The following is a 25,540-nucleotide window of genomic DNA, read 5'->3' on the forward strand; positions in this document are numbered from 1 at the left end:
TTTGCAGTTTATACGGTCCACACACACATCGTTGGGGTTGATCAAATATCATCTCTCATCATCTACCAAGACATAAAAAAAAAAAAACACTTAAAAATTGGACGTTCAGAGAAAATTCAGAAATAACATTTTCATAACTTAATGGGAATGTTAGCAAACCATATTTTTGATAGCTATGTCTCTTCAAATTAATTTATGAATTACATGAATCATGCACAGGAATATGCAAATATTTCCAATTAAAAACGATGAAAAACATAGTTTTAAATAAACAGTTAACCCCAAAATGAATAAAGTGTCAATAAAATTACTCATTCCAAACCATGTAAGACTTTTGTTCATCTTCGAAAAACAAATGAAGCCTAAATTCAATCTGTTCATCATATAAATCGATCGAGTCTCTTCAAAAAATGTGGGCTAAACCGCTTTTACGATCTCTTTATGAACTTTTTGAAGCGACAAAGTGGTAGAAAAAATATATAATAATATAACTTAATAAAAACAAATTTAGATAGATTTAAAATCTAAATCCGTCTTGCTCAAGCAAGCAAATAAAAATAATAAATAAACGGTAAAACATTTCCACTGTCCTCAAGTGAATCTCCTTATCAAACACAAACGACACGTAAATGTACAGTGATTCATTTTAATCAAATTGAAAAATAAATAAAGAATAAAGAAACCATTATAAGTGAAAAACAATGAAACATTCCAGAATCATGATGATGCTCAAGGCAGATGGCATGAATGAAGACAGTATAAAACTAAGTGTGTGTGTGTGTGTGTGTGTGTGTGTGTGTGTGTGTGTGTTTCTCTCCAACATGGACACGAAACCACAGAAGCATTCCTGCAGATAAACATGAAACCATCATTTTTCCTGCTACAAAAGAAGAGTGTAGAGTTACACACAGATCTCGTACAACATGCCCTACACGTGACCGGCTTACAATCCTAATCTGTACAGGAACACACGTCTGGATGGAATGATCGAAGCCGAGGAAAGTTCATCTGTACAGCAGAGAGACACACAAATCATTGGTACGGTTCTCAACGAGGTCCTCTTCCGGAGGCCGAACGCTTCTCCGTGAACACATACAGCGTGGGAATGACATGAGAAAGAGGACACCTGGTGAAAGACCCCGCAAAACCCCCAGAATCCTCGGTCCGAGTGGGACAGAAGAGGGTGAGCGTGCCGAATGCGTTGACGGCGCGTTGGTTTCTTCAAAACGTGACGCTAGTAAAGCGGCTAGTTCCGCTTCTTGACGTTGTTGTTCGAGGACAGTCTCTGTCGCTGCGGCGGCATCAGGGCGCTCAGCGTCACTTTGCTCCTGGCAACTTCAAAAAGTTTGGAAAAGACCTAAAACGAGGTATGAGTGTTAGTACCGCGCACACACACACACACACACACACACACCTACACGCACAAACACTCGTGTGATTTAAATCAAGAGGTAAGAGGCCACTAGAGGGCAGAGGTCACGTCTCACCTTCCTCGGCGTCCTCTGTGTGAGCGTGAATGAGAAGAGAGCGAGACGTTACAGAGACACACACACACACACCTCTTGCTGCATGTTCATTTGAAAACTCATTTTTCTTAACGTTAAGATGAAAATATGACATATGAGGAAGGGTATTCTGAAAGCTTTAAAGACAACAACTGGATTTTCAAGCAGAAAATGAAACGTGCGGTTGGTTTTGAAGCTCTTCAGTGTAAATTAATAAAGAAATTACAAATAAAAGAAATGATAAAATATGTAATTTAGCAGAAAAACAGTGAAAATTCTACAAATGTTTAGTGCTTCACGCCTGCCTTAGAAAGTTTACTAGGAAAAAATGCTAATAAATCATATAAAATAATAATAATAATGAAATCTGAATACATAATTAAAATTATTTAATACAATATACAACAGTAGAAGGTTTACTGGAGAAAAACACAATTAAATAAAATAATTGATAAAATAATATAATAGAAACAATAACAAGGTGAAAATGTACAAATTGTTAGTGCTATTGACACTTCTGTTTTACTGTAAAATATTATAAAACAAAAATAACTAAATAATAAAAATTAAATTAAAATAAAAGAAATGTACAACATAAAAAATAAAAATGACTAAAACAATAAAATATACAATATAACAGAAACGAATACTATATGAAAATGTAAATGTTTTGACTCCTGCTTTAGTACGTTTTTCAAAATAAAATAAAGATTCGATGCACTTCTAATATAACCTTAATCTGACATGATCAAAGAAAATACAGAAAGGTCATAAAATGTATGTCTTTAGTTTAGTGCACCTGGAGGAGCGCTACAGGGGAGAGGGGAAGAGAGGAAACTACAGAATAAGAGTCTTTTAAATAAGACAAGCTGAGTGTTGCAATACAGACAGGAGGAGGAAAAGCACAGATCAGCGTTTGGGGAGCGTTCAATTAAATAATACAAGTAAATCATAAATAAAAACAAAATAATAATTATAAAGATATAAAAATATACTTTAAAAAATCTGAAAAAATAAAAATAATTTAATAAAATATACAACAATAGAAAGTTTACTGGAGAAAAGTATGCAAAATTCATTAAACAAATTAAAATAAATAAATAAAATATTAAACAAATAAAAAAATATATAAATAGATACACTATTAAAAAAAAAAATGTATACAGTACCAGTCAAAAGTTTGGAAACATTACTATTTTTAATGTTTTTGAAAGAAGTCTCTTATGCTCATCAAGCCTGCAGTAAAAAAAAAAAAAAAAAAAAAAAATAATAATAATAATAATATTATGAAATATTATTACAATTTAAAATAATGGTTCTCTTTTTTAATATACTTTAAAATGTAATTTATTTTTGTGATGCAAAGCTGAATTTTCATCAGCAAGTACTCCAGTCTTTGGTGTCTTATGATGCTTCAGAAATCATTCTAATATGATGATTTGATACTCAGTTATTATCAATGATGGAAACAGTTGTGCTGTTTAATATATTTTTTTGGAATACTTTTTTCAGGATTCATTGATGAGTAAAACGTTAACAGCATTTATTCATAAAAACAGCATTTATTCAAAATAAAAACATTTCTAACAATATAAATCGTTACCATCACCTTTTATCAATTTAACGCATCCTTGTTGAATTAAAGTACTAATTTCTTAAAAAAAAAATAGTTATTGTTCCCAAACTTTTGAACGGTAGTGTATATTGTTACAAAAGATTTCTATTCTAAATAAATAAAGTTCTTTTTAACTTTTTATTCATCAATTAATCCTGAAAAAAGTATCTCAGGTTATAAAAAAACATATTAAGCAGCACAACTGTTTCCAACATTGATCATAAATCAGCATATTAGAATGATTTCTGAAGCATCATAAGACACCAAAGACTGGAGTACTTGCTGATGAAAATTCAGCTTTGCATCACAAAAATAAATTACATTTTAAAGTATATTAAAAAAGAGAACCATTATTTTAAATTGGAATAATATTTCATAATATTACTGTTTTTTTATTTTATTTATTTTTTAACTGCCGGCTTGATGAGCATAAGAGACTTCTTTCAAAAACATTAAAAATAGTAACGTTTCCAAACTTTTGACTGGTACTGTATATAAACAAAAAAAGAATAATAAATAAAATAAATTTATATTAAATAATATAATAGAAACAATAACAAGGTGAAACTGTACAAATTGTTAGTGCTATTGACACTTGCCTAGTGTCTATACTTTTTACTATAAAATCATAAAAAATAAAATAAAATAAAAATAAAATTAAATATACAACATAAATTTAAATGGATTAATTTGGATTTCAAAACATGGACGAGCGAGGGGAAGAGAGGAAACTACAGAATAAGACCAGTAGAGTGTTGTAGTACAGACAGCACAGATGGGTGTGTGTATCAGAGGAAGGAGTGTGTTACGCACCTGTTCCCACAGGGTTTCCGCCACGCGGTCGATGAAGCTGCCCACCTCTCTGAACTCTCCTGAGTATTTGACGTACGCCCAGATGCACAGCGACGCCAGCGCTACGCCCATCGTCACGTTACACACCACCGCCACAGAGTTTATACCCACAAAGCCCGTCACCACTGACACCACGTACATCACGAACATCACGGCGAAGAGCGTGGCCGGCGTGCGCGCCGCGAAGAAAATGTTCTTTCCGTCGTTGTGTTTGAGAAAGTTAGCGTAGGCGTCGTCGAGCTCCTGCTCCAGCTGGTCCTGATAGCGGCGGCAGAAGTCCTCGCCGCCCATCTTCTTCACCGCGCGGAACTGACACACACACGTCTGCTTCAGCTCCATGTGGCGGCGCTCCAGATCAGCCGGAGCCAGGTAGGGCTTGTCTCCGCCACACACCTGCACACGGGCAACACAGGAGTCATGAGTGAGTGTGTGTGTGTGTGTGTGTGTGTGTGTGTGTGTGTGTGTGTGTGTGTGTGTTTGTCTCCGCCACACGGGGAATACAGGAGTCATGAGTGTGTGTGTGTGTGTGTGTTTGTCTCCGCCACACACCGGCACACCGGGGATACAGGAGTCATGAGTGTGTGTGTGTGTGTGTGTGTGTGTGTGTGTGTGTTTGTCTCCGCCACACGGGGAATACAGGAGTCATGAGTGTGTGTGTGTGTGTGTGTGTGTGTGTGTGTGTGTGTGTGTTTGTCTCCGCCACACACCTGCACACGGGGGATACAGGAGTCATGAGTGTGTGTGTGTGTGTGTGTGTGTGTGTGTGTGTGCTTGTCTCCGCCACACACCTGCACACGGGGGATACAGGAGTCATGAGTGTGTGTGTGTGTGTGTGTGTGTGTGTGTGTGTGTTTGTCTCCGCCACACGGGGAATACAGGAGTCATGAGTGTGTGTGTGTGTGTGTGTGTGTGTGTGTGTGTGTGTGTGTGTGTTTGTCTCCGCCACACACCGGCACACGGGGGATACAGGAGTCATGAGTGTGTGTGTGTGTGTGTGTGTGTGTGTGTGTGTGTGTTTGTGTTTGTCTCCGCCACACACCTGCACACAGGGGACACAGGAGTCATGAGTGTGTGTGTGTGTGTGTGTGTGTGTGTGTGTGTGTGTGTGTGTGTGTGTGTGTGTGTGTGTGTGTGTGTGTGTGTGTGTGTGTGTGTGTGTGTGTGTGTGTGTGTTTGTCTCCGCCACACACCTGCACACGGGGAATACAGGAGTCATGAGTGTGTGTGTGTGTGTGTGTGTGTGTGTGTGTGTGTGTGTGTTTGTCTCCGCCACACACCGGCACACGGGGGATACAGGAGTCATGAGTGTGTGTGTGTGTGTGTGTGTGTGTGTGTGTGTGTGTGTGTGTGTTTGTGTTTGTCTCCGCCACACACCTGCACACAGGGGACACAGGAGTCATGAGTGTGTGTGTGTGTGTGTGTGTGTGTGTGTGTGTGTGTGTGTGTGTGTGTGTGTGTGTGTGTCTCCGCCACACACCTGCACACGGGGAACACAGGAGTCATGAGTGTGTGTGTGTGTGTGTGTGTGTGTGTGTGTGTGTGTGTGTGTGTGTGTGTGTGTGTGTGTGTGTGTGTGTGTTTGTCTCCGCCACACACCTGCACCATGGGGGATAACAGGAGTGATGTGTGTGTGTGTGTGTGTGTGAGAGTGTGTGAGAGTGTGTGATACCTGCTCCATGCTCTTGTTATACGTGTCTTTCGCTCCTGCTACGGCTGCCAGGTTATTGGCTTCAGCGGTCGCCTGCGGCACACACACACACACACACACGAGGATCACTCAACATAATATATACTCAATATGCGAATAAAATATAAACAGTAAAATAAATATAACTAGAATAATAAACTCCAAATAAACAACTAATAAATACAGAAAAATGTACAATTAATTGATAAAATATATAATTGCCTTAAAGTTCAAAATAAATAAAAAGAAACAACTGAAAGAATAATACATTAAAATAAATAATAAAATAAAAGAACAAAAATAAATCAGATAAATTGATTAAATATGCAATTGACTAAATCGTCTGCACCTGTAACATGGACTTGGGGTGCGGCAGCTCTTCGCCCTGATAGATCTTCATGTAGGCCTGAGACAGACACACACACACACACACACACACACGGGTCAATCCCAGCAAACATCTGAGCGATGGAGACCGGCTGCAAAACACTCTTACTCTGAAATACTGAAGGAGATCTCGACACGTGACTTTAGAGCCGCTGATCTCCTTCTCCATCAGGTTCTCTGGAGCCAGCAGCAGCGGAACCAGATTCACCAGCTCTTGCTTGAACTCGTCATCGATGTCTACACACACACACACACACACACACTTATTTGGGCCATCAATGGATTTAAACATGATCAAACATCAGCACACAGATGTGAAGACTAGGGCTCTATGATTTCATAAAAATGGAAATTTACTGTACAACTCAGAATGTCAATGTCATGTCAACTCAGAACCTCTTCTAGTCAACTAACGGTGAGTCGGCTTTTACAGGGCAGCCCTAAAAGGCTCTTAATGTTGTTTTGGAGTCTCGTACAACAGGTTTACATGCATCAAAGGCCAAAAAACACTAACTTTCTCAATTCAGGACTCGACAGTGCGAGTGTTTCACTAACATATGTGACCCTGGATCACGTCTCCAGTCTCGAGTCGCACGGGTTTATCTGTGGCAATATCCAACAATACACTGTATGGGTCAAAATTATAGATTTTTCTTTTATGCCAAAAATCATGAGGATATTCAGTAAAGATCATGTTCCATGAAGATATTTAGTAAATTTCCTACTGTAAATATATAAAACATGTGTTTGTGTGAGTGAATGCTGCACAATCATGAACATAAATGAACAACTTTAAAGGAGATTTTCTCAATGTTTTTTGCACCTTCAGATTCCAGATTATCAATAGTTGTATCTCGACCAAATATTGTCCTATCCTAACAAACCACACATCAATGGAAAGATTATTTATTCAGCTTTCAGATGATGTATACATCTAACTTTAAAAAAAAAATTGACCCATGTGACTGGTTTTGTGGTCCAGGGTCACATTTGTGACTAAAATTAGATGTGTGCGAACTGTAAAATCTATTTAGGAGCGCGTGTGTGAATAATCAAGTCCCGCGAGGCTCTCACCTCGTAGCCGGCCGTCGAAGTGAGGGTTCGTGGCCACTTTGAGCCCGGGGTGCGGCAGAAGAAAGCAGCTGATGTTGGAGAAGCACGAGTGGATGTGTTTCCTCACGTTCTGGAGTTCCTCGTGTTGATTGGGTTTCACCTGAGGATCACAGCGTAACTCATGTGATCGAGTTCTCAAGCGCTCTGACTCTAGAGCCTCCACGGCACAGCAATGGTGAACAAGCTGAATGATTTATTGGTGACACTTTACAATAAGGTTCATTAGTGAACACTAGTTAATGTATTAACTGACATGAACTAACCAATACATTTGTTACAGTATTTATCAATCTTTGTTAATGTTAGTTAATAAAAATACAGCTGTTTATTGTTTGTTCATGTTAGTTCACAGTGCATTAACTAATGTTAACAAGATTTTAATAAAGTATTAGTACATGTTGAAATTAACATTAACAAAAGATTAATAAATGCTGTATAAGTGCAGTTCATTATTAGTTCATGCTAACTAACGTAGTTAAATAATGTTAACTAACGAACCTTATTGTTAAGTGTTACTGTTTTATTGGTATCAAATTATTTAACGGTTTATTAAATATTAAATTAATTAATTTTGTGATTACAGGAGTTTTATTATTATTATTATTATTATATTTAACTAAATTATTTAAAAACATTTCAGTTAATTGAAATAAAGCTGAAACAAAATAAAACTTAAACTGAACTGAAAACTTAAACTAGGCAATACAAAAAGTTTAAGTTGAAGCAATAAAATGATTAACTGGAAATAAATAAATAAAATAAATCTTAAATAATAATAATAATAATAATAATAAAATAGATAATATAATAAGAGCACATAACGACATTACTAGAACTAAAATTAAGATGAAAAATAAAAATAAAAATAAAAGCTTATATCAATAATATTAATAAATCCTGATAAAAACTCTGTTCCAGAACTGTATTTACTTCAATAAAAAACATGAAGTTGTAGAGGGAAAATAGATGTTAAGTGTTAAATGTCAGTAATTATGACAAAGCTGCTTGTTTTAAAACTTTTTTTCAATGATAATTATTGATATATTAACAATAATTCATTTTGTGATTCCAAAAGCTTGGCAAAATCACAGTGACCGTTAATAACCAGTGCTCTGTGTGACACGAACAAGAGAAACCGGTTTCCTACAGTATCATGTGACCCGTAATGTGACCCGTCATGAGACCCACCTGCAGCCTCTTCTCCAGAAACATATTTCCTCCATCCAGACCGTAAGCGTGTTCGTACGGGTAACTCCAGTCTCGGATGAGAAACATCAGGGACTGCACGCAAACACACACACACACACACACAGAGTTCAGGGTATCTGCACAATATTTAAAGTGAAATTTAAGGTTTTTTAAGACCTTTTTAAGACCTGAAGAAATCAAAATTAATACCGTACATTAGGGGTGCGCAATACTGACAAAAATATGTCTAGATATTTTCAAAGTTTTGTTGATAATAATTAGATGATATTTTACTGATTGTGTTTTTGTACTGGTATCCCGGCTGGTTTAGGCCTGTTGTTGACAGCAGACCCACGAAGATATTCATATTTTTTATATTCTATGCAGTGGTCAGTTCACAGTAGAGACCGAAATTTACATTTTTATTAAGGGGCAATATCTGCCACCTTAAATTGATTTCCAGGGGCATTTTCACCTATATATGGACATTTTTTCTAAACCTATTTAGAGGTATGCATCACCTTTTATGTCAAATTCTAACATTCAAATTAAATTATATTAGAATAGCATAGTACCAATGTCAAAATAAATCATTAAATTAAAATCCATCCTTGCAGTGCAGAGGTGACACAGAAGCGGCATCAGAACTGGCATTAGCCTACTATATTTACACTTCATTTACAATTGCACAAATAAAGCTATTCAATATTTAAATATGAAATGATTTATAATTTTAACGTTTTAAAGGATACTTTAAATATGAAACTAAAACCACCAGTAGGTGGCGGCAAGTCACTGTCTTAATAAGCGAGTTGTTGGAGTCATTTATTCAACCGATTTGTTCAAACGGCTGATTCATTCAGAAAAACAAGTGATTGTTCATTGAATCGTTAAAATGATTCGTTCAAAACGCGGATTTCAGTAAAAAAATAAAAATAATCACTCCTGTCTGTTGGACCACGGCTTCATTATGAAATTCTCGTTGGCGATATAAAGTGAAAATTGACAATATTGTGTCCAAAAAGTAACTCACAATGTTAACTTTATTGTTAATTTAACTGTTGTATAAAATAAATAGCACATTTGCAAGTGTGCAAAGGAAAACGGCACTCTTGCTCATGTGATATTCTAATATAACAACATAATATGATATAAATATAAGACAAAAACTCATTTGGGGACATCTATAACTGCACTGACACATCACGCAGTGAAAGCGAGCATGAGAGACAAACGCGATGTCAGCTCGCACTCGCAGTGCCTCGTACTACATAGTTAAAACAATGATTACAATATCATCATAGTTCATAGACGATATCGCACACTCCTAAGCACATAAAGAATGAACTTACAACTGAACTGACATTTACTCGTTTTCTTCACTCCTCTGGCGTGCAGGAGACAGACGTAGGCTAATATACTGCCGTAAGTGACGCGAATTGTCACGTGAACAAGCAAATCCACAAAGATAGAATTAAAAAAATAACACGTAGGCCTACGCTAATTAGATAGTTTTAATTTCGAAAGCATTTAGATAAGTCTAAGTCAAAGTGTCATCTAAAATTTAAGACCTTTCATAAGTTAAAATAAGACAATAAAAAAAAAATAATAATAATTTTTAAGACTTTTTATGGCCTTAAATTAAAAAAAATCTAATTTAAGACCTTTTAAGATTTTTTAAGGATCCGCGGGAACCCTGGAGTTACTGCAGTGACATCTCACACACACTCTCACTCTCACACACACAGTACCTGGAAGGGTTTCTGGTAGATCTCCTCCATGGCCAGTCGGCCGTACTCTGTGAAGAGCTGAAAAAAAGAGATGGAAAACCAAAAACACATTATAATAAATACAGAAGCACACTTTAACATTTATAATGCGGCAACATGACGACACCTCAAAGGATTCATGATGCAGTGAGACGTACTAAACCTGTTAACCGTCAGCCCCCGGTTTCATAACAGATCTGAACTTAAACGATTGTAATTCTTGAATGCTTTGAAATATAGACCTATTTTAAAAGAAGACACTCAGACTATTGCACAAGTGAAAGCACTCGAAAAAATGAACATGCAAAAGATATAGTTTACTGGCAAAATGTATAGATTTATTTTACGAAATAATTTAGACTCTCAAATTACTCAAATCGAAGCCATGTGTCGATCACAAAAGACATATGTTGATATCACAAAAAATGAGCTTCTAAAAGGATTTAAAGTACCGTTTCCATGTTGTCGTAATGCCCAATTTCAAAACGCTTTTTGAGTGGTAAAGCTTTCCAATAATATCCATTTTATAATACTAACTAAAATATGTGATGGGAAAAAAGTGTGACTGACGTTAAAACTGGCATTTAACAGGCTTGAACAGGTTTGAAATGCTAAAGATCTAGTGTTAATAATGTGTGATTATCTATGTGTCACATCTGTTTACATATTTCCACAGAGCATCAAATCACAGCAGGCTCATGCAGACTGAACGCAAACGGCATTTAAGGCTTTAAAGGTTTTAAAAGCGCAACTTTTATTTTGACAGAGCATCATAAAATAAACCATATTCAGGTGTAAAGTAAAGTTTAAGGGCTTGTAATGTAAAATGTGAGTTTTTTTTTTTTTTTTGGTTCATCTTAGGTCTGACAAAGTAACAATAACGTGTAATATAGTATAAATAATATAGATACATATACATTAATTCAGATTAAGAAAAGAAAAAAGAAAACAGCAGACAAGTACAGTTATACACAAACTCACAAAAACACAAGTAAATAAATAAAAATAAAATCAAATAGGAATTAAATGTTTTATAATAATAATAAAAAAATTATATAAAAAAAAAAATAGAAATCAAGTAGTTGTTGGCTCCTTAAAATATTCCAGAAATGGGCTCCAAACTTTCAGGAAGAGTTTTGGCTTTTGTTTATGTGTGAGATTTTTTGTGAGTGTAAAATTTAAATAATTTCGTTCGTGGATCAAGTTTATTGGATGTTGATTTTTCTAAACGTAGATACTGTCCAGACTTGTCTGATAATAAAGTATTATATCATAATCATAATTCTCGTAAAGACACCTTTTAAAAAATAAAAGACGCCAAAGACGTCCATCTGACGTACGAACCTAGACCAAGAATGAAACGGCACAGATAGGCATGGAAAACATCCTATACTGTTTATTATTAATAGTATTTCATTCAACAAACAGATTTAGAGCATTAAAACGAGTCTAAATACAACGTAACAAGAGCGTGTAGAGCCACAAGACCAACTTAAATGTTAAAATAATTCACTGATGATAATTTGACTTATTTTTGTTTTAATTCTGTATAAAGGTTGTATAATTTTCCTTTGTCCAATTGGTTTTTCAGATGTTTTATTATGTTTTAAGTTTGTTGTACAGCACTTTGGTTTCAACATCAGTTATTATTATTTTTTAAATGTGCTTCATAAATTAATAAACTAAAAAAAGTTATCTGTGAAGAACAAATCATGTTGGGCACCTCTATTTGATATCAATGACATTCAGCCGTTTTTAAGCCTGTAAACACTGAAAAACTGTTTGGTTACCGACACTCTTCAAAATGTGTTTCTCTTGTGTTGAAAGAAAAAAAATTCAACAGGTTTGAAACAACTTGAGGGCGAGTAAATGATGACAGAAATTAAATTTTCAAGTGAACTATTCCTTTAAGCCTGACTCGACCTGTAAACACTCATGGATCAGGACTAAGTCTCACCTGAAGATGTTGCAGATCGTCTTCCTGAACGTTTTGGGACAAATTATAGACCTGCACATAGAAACAGACGCATCAGGACACTGAACGTTCTGGTCACATGATCACAGATGACGCGTGTCGTGCATCAGGACACTGAATGTTCTGGTCACATGATCACAGGTGACGCGTGTCGTGCATCAGGACACTGAACGTTCTGGTCACATGATCACAGGTGACGCGTGTCGTACCTGAACGGAGCTGGTCATGGTGCTGAGAGCGAACAGTGTGGCGCAGTCTTTGATGGTGGACTGACTGTCAAACGCTCCCTGTGTGTCCATGAGCAGCACTGCCACCTGCAAACACACAGATGGTCACGGGTTACTGAGCCAGAACACACCGGATCTCACTCACACACACACAAACACACACACACACACACACACGGATCAGATCTACGAGTGAGAATCACATCAGAACTAAAATAATGTGATCACCTGATAAAGGAAAACATCACAGGATGTTTAGAAAATAAATCATAAAAATGGAATACTGCAGTTTTTATTATAAACAATTTCTCGGTGCACACAAAATGGCTGAGAAGCAAAAATTGAAATTTCTTGCTTAAATATTAGCAAAATTCAAATAATATTCGAATTCTAAAGGCTTAATGTTAGAGGAAAAAACTACAGTCTCGTGTCCTGTGCTCACATGAGGACGCAAGCGAGCGGAACAAGCAAATGTAAACCAAATCATGCATAAAATATAATTTCCTTAATGTGCATGAAAGGAAAATGAGGTTACAATAGTGCATAAAACTGTGTTTGAGCATCAGTAACCTGAGAAAACACACTTCAACACACAGCGTAATGAACTACATGAACACAACAGAAAACACTCCACTTCTCCTCACTACTTTATTGTTCGTCAAAAACACCAGACGCTCAACTTGATCTGCAGCGAGTGCTAAGCGTTTTTTGTTGACAATGTTTTCAGCTGATGAACACACACACACTCAGCTCTGACTTTAGTTTTTATTTGACAGCTCTAGTGCACATCATTGTGTTAATAATCTTGAATCAGAATAACTTCCTCTTGCGACATCTCTTCTCTGATGATGAGGGCGGGGCTACCTGTCAATCACATGACATCAGCCAATAGCAAACCACAAGCATCCAATCAGTTCCCCACAGACAAAATCAAGCCCCGCCCACATTTGTTCTTGTTCCAGAAGCGTTTCACTCGGATATACGGAACAAAAGGGAAGAAAAATGCAACTTCCATCTCACGCCGGCAAAATTTTTAATTTTGTCTGATGAAAAGTGTTTTATTGGAGCTATACGTTTCAGTAGAGGGGTTTCAGATGGGTGTTGTGATGATGTGGGCTGATTTTTACCTTGCTGCCATCCGGTTTCTCCACCACAAACACTTCATTCCAGGCATGGATGCCCGTGGTCTCTCGCTCGCAACCGCCTCGCCACATGAAGCCCGTCAGCGGCTCTTCATCCCCACCCAGCCATGAATCTGAGCTCTGACAGACACACACACAAACACACACACGTTCAGCTGTGAGACGCAGATCCACTGTCTCTGCTGTTTATCACAGGCCACCTGAAGTCAGACTTTTGTTGTCTGAAACGCTCCAGTCACGAGACACCTGTGTGCTGTGTGTTCAGTGTGAGAGGTCAGTCTAATCTTCAAGACAAACTCAATAATACTCTCAACAGCAAAACAAAAGACTCTTTCAGACCAACACAAAACATCAGTGTTTCACAGTAAAGCGGCTGTAATGGATTAAAGTCGATCGGCAGCGTCACAAGAGCTGCTCTATGAGCGTTCAGTGTGTGTGTGTGTGTGTGTGTGTGTGTGTGTGTGTGTTGAATCCGACACTCCGACATCTGGACCAGAACATATTCTATTCGAATGTTTGGGCTCCAAAAAAATCAAATATTCATTTATTTAAATAAAGTTTAACAAAAAAGACGTTATTTTAGAAATTTTAGTTTAAACAAAAAAATATAAAAAACAAAAAGCATTTAGGGACCGTTCGGCATTTATGGAATGGACCACCGGAGGAAAATAGGGGAGGGTCATGTATTTTTATTCTTTGTTGAGGGGAGTGTCATCCAACTTTTTTTAATCTAGGGGGAGGGTCACCCAAATTTTGTATTCATGAAAACAGCAAAATTTCAAAGTGGCTTGTTTGGTGCATATTTTTTCCATGTAGCTCTCTCGGTCTCGGCCCCCCATCGCTATCAAGATGGGTCTGACCCAACAAAAATCCAGGTTGGCGCTGTTTGACAGTGTGCGCGCACTTCAGTACGCACTCAGAAAAGGTGCATCATGTCAGAACAGAACGCCAATGAAATGTTTACCTGGCAAAGCTTTAAAGGAGAACTCCGGTCAATTTTAACATTGAGCTCATTTTTTTGTACATTTGGAGTGCTGTCAATACAGAGAACAACGACAAAAATCGGTGTTGCCTACACCATGTTAACCTCTTTTTAAAATTTGCAATTGTCGAGTTGACGCACGTGATCATAGGTACTAAACCTATGCGCGTGAACTCGACAATCGATTACTATGGATTTCGACCGAAAACAGGAAGTAAATACAGGTATGTGCGCTGGCTGAAATAACATCATATTTATTAATATCTTTCACATCTACTGCAGTCAGATTCACTCGTGATCACTCTGAAGGAATCACTCACATGACCTGTGCACTTGTAATGACACATCAAGGATGTTAACCCTCTGGGGTCTGAGCTGTTTTTGGGGCCCTTGAGATGTTCTGACATGCCCTGACATTTGTGCTTTTTTCAGTTGCTTATAAACATATTAATGGCAAAGGTGTAAATTCACTCTATAAAGCACAAACAGGGCTACCATAATATGTGAGCCACGTGTATGTACATGTTTTCATTTTTGAGAGAATAATGTTTATGCATGGTTATTGAAAAAACTAAAAACTAAAATTTCTGAAATAAGGCCACAAAACACATAGTAAATATGTGTCAATAAGACTTTTGAATAATGGATGTCCTCGCCTAGTGTTTTTTCTTAAAAATTATGTGAAAATAGTCTTGCTTTATCGTTCACATAAAACCATACATTGATTTAAATTGATGTAAAACAGGTTTTGCTTGGAAAGCCAATATGCGAGGAGGCGTGAACGAGGAGTGGTTTACAACAATGTCCCACCCACTCTGCATAATGACTCTGCATAATTAGCCATTCATTCAGGTGTGACACTGACTGAGCCACAATGCAAAAACAAAAGATATATTTAGAAGAAGACTTATATTGACCATTTAAGATTTTGCTTACATCTATCTTGTAAATATGTTTTGCCATTTTATTAAAAAGGTTACAATTACAACAATATTACAATTTCAACAATATTTCAAGTGTACTCTTTCTTTGTAAAAAAAAAATGATTATAGGCCTACATTTTATCTATGTATTCATTACTTTCATATTTCGCCTGACTGTAACGTTGTTTTCATGAAATATTAGGGCATATTGTTAATTTGCAGTTTAATACGTTGCTTATACAAATAGCCTACATTTTATTTCAACATATTTCAGTCGATTTTTACTCATCTCAGTATAGCAATACAGCTTGCTGAAACATCATCATTCATTCACACACGCGATTTAAATTTAAACTGTCTTTGCCAGCTGTGGTAAACAGCGCGCATCTCTGCCGTTCATTCATTCATAAACAGAAACCCACGTGAAGAAATTCACGTGAGAAGGAAAAAAACTTACTAGTATTCCTCAGCTCGCTCCTCGATATACCCGCACTTCTGGGGGACATTTTCCATTATTATTCCTCACAGCTGCAAGACGGTGTAAACAAGTAATGATCTGAATAAACTTGTGTTTTCTCGCGCTGATATGGGGGCGTTCACAGGATTGCGCGGATTGCCTCAGTCATTTGCGTTTGAATAGCGCGCGCTCTCCGTGGGCGGAGTCACATTACATCTGAATTAGATGTAATTAGCTCGACTGGAATCGCTCTCTTTTAATACAGATTTCACAAGATGAGAATATTTGTTTTTTATATAAATTACTTCATTAAAAAGAAGAGAATTCAAGCTTCATGCCTGTGTGACTGTATGCCTGTTTGACTGAGTATTCGCTGAGTTATTGTTCATTTTCGGACGCGTTTCAGAATGGACTACACTGACAGAGAGAAGGCAGAACTCGCTTCGTGTTTATTTTTCTTTATTTGGCAAAAAGCACAGCACTTTGTTTTTATTGTGAGTATACACAAAAATAATACACATTTAACAGAATCGATTGATGTATGAAACTTGTTTTGTAAAATCAAAGTCAAAAGAGTATTTCGGGTCTCAATTCAACTCATAAGGAAAAAAGCGAGCAGATCACGCCGGCGTGATCTCCGACCTCTGAGGGTTAAGAGGCTAAAAGCAGGTTTAAATATTTCCCCATTGAAGTCAACAGGGTGCAAATTTTAAAAAGAGGATAACACGGTGTAGGCAACACCGATTTTTGTCGTTGTTCTCTGTATTGACAGCACTCCAAATGTACAAAAAAATGAGCTCAATGTTAAAATTGACCGGAGTTCTCCTTTAAAGCACGAGCAAATAATGAACTTTTGTGATTGTGAATAAGTGCAGTGTCATGTGAGTGTAACTCTACCGCTGCATTGACATGTGATGTGAATGTACGTCGAGTTTTACAGTATTGGGACTGAGGCGCCAGAACTGCAGCTGATAGCACGATACTACCATAGTTTAGTTTTCATGATTATTGTGTTTCCACAACAAAGTTAGTGAGTAAATCTACTGAAATGGCCACCATAACAGTGCACTGTGATGTGTGAGATGAGAAAGCAGAGGTTAACGCTCGTTTCACACATAGGCTACTCCGTGTGTAGTGTGTATGCGGTGCAGGAGGTCACATATGCTGCGTTTGCAGTGCGTAACTGATCCACGGCTGTACCACATACACATACTAACTATTTTTATTTCAAATCAAGAAGTTATCAGCAACTTTTATAAAAAAAAAAGTTTTGTCAGCATTGCGATTCTCTCTATACACATACACTCTTTAATAGACGTATTAGGGCTGGGTATCGATTCAGATGTTCCGATTCGACTCAATGAATATAGATTTAATATGAATCCTATATTTATTAAAAAAAGAACAGTGAACTTAAGTTTACAAGTGGTTAATTAATACAAAACTAAGCCATAAAAAATGAATATTAAACATTACATTACTTGGGTAAAATGCATACAATGAATAGACAGGATTTAAATGCATGATGAAAAATTGGGTCAGAACCGTCTCATGCCTTGATCAAACAGGATCAGGTTATTTTATGTTTTAAGATAAAACACGTAAAATCTCACAGCATTATCTGTAACATGGAAGCCTATGAACAGTGGAGGAAAACTAATAGGCTCTATGCACGATCGCTTCCGCGTTTTGTCTCAGCCCGCCCAGTTACATCCGGTGCTGCGTCAGAAGCCGTTTTTGAATTAGGTGGAGATAATGGCAAATTACACTCTCTGTTTACAAGAACTTCCAGCGGTTAACGTGAATGATGTTAACAATATTGTGAGGCAGTTAACTGTCACACATATGAGTAAGAAAAGAGAAGTTCTTTAAATTAAAAATTTCGAGCTACATCGACAACTTTGAGGGTGAGTATTCTCTCATATCACGCGAAATCTGACTAGCGAATCAGTTTCTAAAATCGTTGTCTCCGTTTCTGAGAAAATGAATTTTATTAAAGTGAATTGTCCTATAGAATGCGCTATGCGGAAGTAAAGACGCCGGCTGAGATCCTACCGGAAATATGTCAGCAGCGTTCGTGCATAGAGCCTATACTGGCTTTTGGGTGATCGAGAAATAAATAATAATAAAATAAAATAAAATGATTGGTGGCCTTTGAAAATCGACCACATTTTAAAGGAATACTCCACCGTCTTTTCATATTAAACTATGTTATTCCCTAAACTAAGACGAGTTGATACATACCTCTCTCGTCTCAGTGCGTGCACTCAATCGCTCTGGCGCGCGGTGAAACTTTGTTCACTCAGTTCATTCAATACGGGCCAAGCAGAGAAGCTACTAAACACCTCCACGTTTTCCCCATTTAAACACAGTTACTCGCGTAGTGTAACTCGACCTAGGACGGTGACACAAAACAAAACGTTGCGCTTTTCTAAGCGTGTAAAATGGATAACTATATTGTATGGCGGAATACCATAGCAAGTGCTTGTAAGCACTTCGTCTTGGCGGAGTAATATCTTCACCAGAGGGAGCGGGGGCCGGTGAGAGGATTTTTCACGAGTGAAGATATTACTCCGCCAAGTCGAAGTGCTCATAAGCACTTGCTATGGTATTCCGCCATACAATATAGTTATCCATTTTACACGCTTAGAAAAGCGCAACGTTTTGTTTTGTGTCACCGTCCTAGGTCGAGTTACACTACGCGAGTAACTGTGTTTAAATGGGGAAAACGTGGAGGTGTTTAGTAGCTTCTCTGCTTGGCCCGTATTAAATGAACTGAGTGAACAAAGTTTCGCCGCGCGCCAGAGCGATTGAGTGCACGCACTGAGATGAGAGAGGTATGTATCAACTCGTCTTAGTTAAGGGAATAACATAGTTTAATATGAAAAGACGGTGGAGTATTCCTTTAAAACACGATTAACTGAAAAATATATTTTTTGGCCCAGCCCTAATAATTATAGATCGAATATTTGAAAATTAAAATATTCATGCACACTCCTAACCAGAACCCGTGCAAAAGTGAACATTACTATGTAGTGCAAGTGGAGGTGGTGTTCCTCACCTGGTTGTACATGTATCTGAGCATGAAGTCCAGCAGGAATGATTTGCCCTTGCGGAAAGCGCCCGCCACCGACACCACGACCACATGGAGGTCTCGCACGTGTTCCTGCAGGAGGATTCGCTCCAGCGCGTCTTCGTCCAGAGTAAACTCGTGATTCTCCTCATCTGCGATTACGATCTGGACCGGCCCACACACCTCCTCCACCTCGTCCAGCAACGGTTCCTCGTCCACATCATCAGAGCTCATCTTACGCGGGACATCCTCCACCCCAGACACACCTGAGCACAGATCACACCGAACAAACACATGAACATTAGAAGAGATTGCCTGATCCCTGAACCTGTTCTGAGAGAGTTTTCATCATCAGATCCCTCTAAAAACCAGCTCTCGCTCATGTCAGGTGTGCACGGTTATAAGTCACCTTTATTTATATAGCGCTTTTTACAATTGTTTCAAAGCAGCTTTACAGAGATAACTTACTTAAAGGGATACTCCACTTTTGTTGGAAATAGGCTCATTTTACATCTCCCCCAGAGTTAAACAGTTGAGTTTACCGTTTTCGAATCCATTCAGCCGATCTCCGGGTCTGGCGGTAGTACTTTTAGCATAGCTTAGCATAGATCATTGAATCGGACAGGACCATTAGCATCTCTCTCAAAAAAATGACCAAAGAGTTTCAATATTTTTCCAATTTAAAACTTGACTCTTCTGTAGTTATTGTGGAACGAAGACCGACGGAAAATGAAAAGTTGCGATTTTCTAGGCTTATATGGCTAGGAACTATACTCTCATTCCTGCGTAATAATCAAGAAACTTTGCTGCCGTACCATGAGTCCAGCAGGCGTAATGATATGACGCAGCGCCTGAAAATAGTCCCCAGCTCAGTAGCCTATTATCAGGCGGCATGTGCTGCGTCATATTACGCCTGCTGCACTCAGTCTTAGTACACGATGTAACTACAAGAGAGTCAAGTTTTAAATAGGAAAAATATCAAAACTCTTTTCATTTTTTTGAGAGAGATGCTAATGGTCTTGTCTGGTTCAATTCATTATGCTAAGCTATGCTAAAAGTGGGACCCCCAGACCCGGAGATCGGCTGAATGGACGGTAAAACTCAACTGTTTAACTCTGGGGGAGTTGTAAAATGAGCCTATTTCTAAAAAAAGTGGAGTATCCCTTTAAGCTGGACTATGATGCTATTTTCTTCTATATAATATGATAACGATAACAGGAAAATTATGCAACAAAGTGTGTTTCTGCTGTACAGCAGATCTAGAAGAAAATAGCATCATAGTGCAGCTTAAGTAAGTTCAGTGATGGTTCATTTTTGTTGTAAAAAAGTTATTAATTTAGTTATTTTATATATATATATATATATATATATATATATATATATATATATATATATATATATCATGCAGATCAATAATATTGTTAAATATTAAATAATAAAAGTAGCAAATAGGGATGCACGATATATCGGCCACCATATCGGTATCAGCCGATATATGTTAATTTTTAATGTTATCGGCCTGATTTTGGCTGTTATGTTAAAACCGATAAATAATGGATTATTTCCTTCACATGCGCACTGTTCAATATGATGCTTTTTAATTGCTTGAAATATGATTGGAAGTACTTTCAAAAAAGGATAATACAGTAAAGTGCAAAAAGTCTGTCATATCAGCTACATAACATTATATTGAGAACATTATAATTGTGTGTTTGGGACGTGGCTTTTAATGGTGAGACTTTTGTTTTTGTAATCAGGCTCTCAAAAATGATATAAATATCTGGATTTAGATTTATCGGCAAATTTATCAGTTATCAGCTTTCAAATATAAAGAATGATTGATTATCTGTATTGGTTAATATTTTCATATCGGTGCATCCCTAGTAACGATGATCACTTGATTTGACTGATTAACCCTTTCCAAACCAGATTTTGCTGTCATTAACGTGTAAAAAGTTGCAACCCTATTTTTTTTTTCTTGCCGGTGAGAATTTAAATATGTAATTTTGGATAAAGGGATAAAATTATTGAATACAGGGGGACTTTAATTCTATCTGCATCTCAACTCGAGCTCAGTGCTTTTCCATCAAATGTGCATTTCCAAGAAATAAACATGCAATATTATTAGTTACTGCACTTATAAATGCAAAACAATTGTAATTTTTTTGATTAAATTACCTATATGATTAAAAATCCCTCCAGCACAACCAAATCTCTCTAATGTTAGTCCTGAGCCGTAAATCTGTAAATCAATGATCAGTGTGTGAACAGAAGCAGATGAAATCACACCTGACGGAGAACATGGAGGAGTGTGAGAGAAACTGAGGGATCACGTTAGGGTGGGAATATACGTACTAGATATATAGTGGTAATATAGTACATATCGACACCTCCCATTAGACCTCCTCCTCCTTCTCCTCCTCCTCCTCCTCTTCTGGATCACTGCGCTTGCCCTCGAAAAAACATGAATGTGGTAAACGCAGTGACCCACATCAGCCCGTCTAACGTTTCCCACAAACACAAGTGTTAGACATATCTAGGGCTAAATCTAGACACGCAAACAGGCCAAAACCAGTTTAACCGCCGATAACAGAATCTTTGACATAAAAACACTGATCCATCTCATGTTAATGACGCATGAGGTATACCAACGGTTTCATCAATATTTGTGTTTCCTAGTTAGTTGCACAACAAGGTTTCCATCCCAGAAGTCATTTGGTTCTGGTTTTCTAGATTATTGGCGCATTAATAAAGTGTTTTCCTGCATGGACGCAGAGGCAGTGAGGTTATTTAAAGCAACATCACATAAAAAAAAGAGAAACTCAGAGAAACAACCCACCACTGCCCTGAACAAACACTCAACACGTAAGCCTAAACTCTTGATAATCCTACATACACACATGTGCTTCTATTAGCCAAAGCCACACGCCCGGCACGTTAAGATCATTGTTAGGGTTGTGTTGTACAGTAAATGTTAATGTAGTCATGTCACACGAGGGAAAATCAATTCATAGAATAAACTCAGGGTTCAACAGTTAAGCTCATCGAATCTCACTTTCATTGGAAAATGTGTAACCTTGCAATTTACTAACCAACCAGTTTTTAATCGCCATTATTTTCCCACAAAAAATGATTTTGTAATGTTTGAAGAGAAAGAATAACATTTAATGAAAAAAATAGCACATATTTCTAAAAACAAAATGTGCAATTGTTTATTACGATATTACAAATACAGAGGAAATGAGGCTTGTTGTTATATAAAATGATAATGTTGGTCCAGTATGTGAATGTGAATTTTAGGCTGGGGCAAAAATGTTCATTTCAGCACAATATCCAATATATATACAAAATATAAACAAAACCAATAAAACCCTCATAAAACAGATATACGGAAGCCCTGTGAGAGGAAATATTGCTCAGATATGGGAGATATTAGTCCTGCAATAACACAAGGAAACCTTCATGAATGAAACGCAGATGGCAGACAACATGAATAATATGAAAATATGAAGCTTGCGATTCAATTTTGACCTCAACTCAATTTGATTCGATATCGATTTATTTGGATGTACATCAGGTAAAGTACATCAATTTTTCTCAAGAAAGAAAAATGTTGTATATGATCATAATACAGGAATCCTGTCAGCGCATTACTATAATATTAATGGTTAAAAATAACAACTGATTTGTATAGAAACATTTAAACAGTTAGCTACTGCACATTCACACATATTTTATTAATATTTCACTGTTTTTACTGTATTTTAGATTAAATAAATACCGCCCTGGTGAGCAGAAGAGACTCTTTCAAAAACATTTTAAAATCTTAATGTTTCCAAACAACACAATGACTGTATGCCATATGGAATTCTTATTTACATAATTTAAATAATAATCCATAATTCAACATGTGATCCGCCATACAACCCTCCAGAAACCCAAGATTGACAGTAAATCAGCTCTATATTATAATTCAGTCTCTAGAACTGATTTCTCAGTTATCTTTCATCTGAAATCTCCACTTGTTTATGTTCTGTCAGTGAAATATTCTCTATATTCCCGTGTGGCCTGATATAAACACAAACCACTGAAACACACACTCGCACGGAACTATTAAAAGTATAAACGCTCATATAGAGCTTTAACAAGAACAAACACACTCACGATAATGTTATGAAATCGATCGCTCGTGAAATCATCTGCATCAGTCAGTCCTCAGGTGATTTTTCATCCTCATTTCATTCAGCGATTTCTTAAAATAACAGTCATATTTCATACAGCGTTCTCACACAGCCTGACGTCTCTGATTTACTGATGTTTATCTAAATCCGTATGAATTAATTCTGTTATTATTGATTTTTACCGCAGCGCGATCGCTGGCCTGCGCGCGCCTCCCGCCAAACGGCCGTGACGCTCCGCTCGCGCTCCGCTCGCGTTAAACGAGCAATGACCGTTAAAACGCGCACACAATCGCGCTGTCTCTCGCCGGGTTTACCTTCGTTATATCGGTTACTCGTGCAGTTCTTCCCGGTGTGATTCCGGTGCTTTAAGCTGCTCTCCTCCGCCATCTTGACCCCCGTTCAAAATAATCGCACGCGCCTGACGTCACGAACACCGCTACACTGTCTTGCGCGTTCCTTTATGACGGCCGCGCGCGGCGCGTTCATGTACCCATGTGTGCATTTATCACTACCATAGATCACTACCTCATCACACACTTCTGAGTTTTACTCAGTAATTCATTTCTATTTTAATTCACGTTCATTATTACTGTAATGTATTGTATACAGTCACTGTGTACAGTAATAATGAACGTGAATTAGGCCTACAATGGAAGATGAGGGGGGGGTTAAATTCGGAATTGTGAGATATAAACTCGAGAAAGTCAGAATTGTGGGATAAAAAGTGTGGGGGAAACTTATTCACGTTCACAAATAAATAATTCATGACGCTGAAGTCTCATTATGTATTTTTATTTTATTTTACTATGATTGCGATACTAATATTATGTTTTATTAATATTTTATTTCTTCTGTTTTCATTTTATTTTTAATTAAAGGTTTAATTATTCTGTGGTGTTTTTGTAATTTGTATTAGTCTTTTTAAATGTCTGTATATATTTTTTTATTAATTATTATTATCAGTTTTAGTTATGTTATTTTAGTTCATCAATTTAAACTGAATGAAAATGGGAAATATCAGTTTTTATGGGTTTATAATCAGGATTCCTGCACCTTCCACACAGATTTGACTATTATTGTGTGTGAGGGTGTTTATGAGTGAGTGTGTGTGTATGTGTGCATGAGTGTGTGTGTCATGTGTGATCAGGAATGTGCTGTAGATGTTCTGTGTGACACATGAACTTCACACAACAGAAGCTTGTCTGTCCTGCTTTTGTTCTGCAGCGCTGCTGATGTCCGTTTCATTTGTGTGTCCAGAGGTCAGAGGTCACAGATCCACCATCATGTGAGCAAACAAGAACATACAGGTTCATCTCATTGACTTCCATCATTTGTAAATATCACATTAATAAACAACTATGATAATCAAATCTCTGAATGTCACTTAAGTAAATGTTTGAGTTGGACATAACAAAATAAATTAAACAATTTCGTCAAAAATGTATATCCATTATTTAAAGCTACAATGTACTCAATATTAAAAATGTAAAACTGTTACACCAAAAAAAAAAAACTGACTTTAATGTCAATTTAATGTCAGAAAGACTCCAGTGTTGGACGGATGTTACATTTTGAATGGAAATGAAAATATGTTGATGGAAAACATTGGATGGACAGTAAATTTTATTCCCTAAATTCAGAACCAACATGCAACCATATAATGTTCGCTGGGATATTATCTATGTCCTAAACAAACCCGTGCATGTTATTATTAGATTTAAATATAAACATAATTTGGCTGATTTATGAGCATTTTAGACATAAAAATGGTCAGTTATCATATTTCACTATATTAGCTCTCATAAGTGCAGTGAAACCTCAGAGAATGAAACCAGCTGCTCTTTTCATAACCAACCTATAATATCACATCATGTGGAAAACATAACAAGAAGGATCATCATCAGTTCTTCTTTCGTTCACATGATCCAAACGTCACCGACAGTCTCTGATCAAACTCACTTTCCAACCAATGATTCTCTGTGACTTTCTTAGACATTCGAGACTTTCATCTTCGGCATCGACGGATCCATGAAGAACATCCCAGGAATCTTCCCATTTCACTAAATGTTGTTTAGATTATCAGAGAAGAAAACAGTTCACTGAACGCTTCTTTTGGGAACTATCATCATGAAACCTTTTGGATCCTTTTTTTTTAAGAGTGTCAAATAAAAAATAAAAAATAAAAAAACATCCCCATATTTATTATTTTTTTCTGATACTGTTATATGGATATAAATTGTCAGTACAGGGTCTAATAAAGTATCCCGTTCACTGTAAAAATTATATGATCGATAAGTCATGACAACATATGTTTTTACATGTCAAAATAAGGTAAGCACTTTTTTTTTAAGTCAGTTTAATGTAATTTAAGTTGAAATGATCCAAGGTGATTGTACTTAAAAAATTTAAGGCAGCAACTTAAAAAAAAAAATAATAATTCTAAAATATATGGATAATAATTCTC

General features: G+C 36.9%; 1 protein-coding gene across 2 annotated transcripts; it reads right to left on the reverse strand.

Annotated features, from left to right (window-relative positions):
* Nucleotides 1–632: 632 nt before the first annotated feature.
* LOC308686065 (atlastin-2) lies at nt 633–23,576 on the reverse strand. 2 transcript variants are annotated; one of them, XM_081358351.1, is made up of 13 exons: nt 23,391–23,576; nt 18,884–19,161; nt 13,446–13,580; nt 12,301–12,405; nt 12,074–12,124; nt 10,099–10,155; nt 8,348–8,440; nt 7,121–7,259; nt 6,156–6,283; nt 6,009–6,065; nt 5,642–5,713; nt 3,934–4,365; nt 633–1,357 (listed from the first exon to the last, which is right to left on the reverse strand). In XM_081358351.1, exons 1-13 carry the CDS (start codon nt 23,461–23,463, stop codon nt 1,247–1,249), a joined length of 1,731 nt encoding a protein of 576 aa, XP_081214477.1. In that variant the 5' UTR covers nt 23,464–23,576; the 3' UTR covers nt 633–1,246. The 2 variants fall into 2 exon arrangements, with proteins under 2 accessions (XP_081214477.1, XP_081214478.1); XM_081358352.1 differs by having other exon boundaries at nt 23,060–23,482.
* Between the last annotated feature and the right edge of the window lie 1,964 nt (nt 23,577–25,540).

The sequence above is a fragment of the Scardinius erythrophthalmus genome (genome assembly GCF_964197995.2).
Source record: "Scardinius erythrophthalmus genome assembly, chromosome: 25".
Classification (NCBI taxonomy): domain Eukaryota; kingdom Metazoa; phylum Chordata; class Actinopteri; order Cypriniformes; family Leuciscidae; genus Scardinius; species Scardinius erythrophthalmus.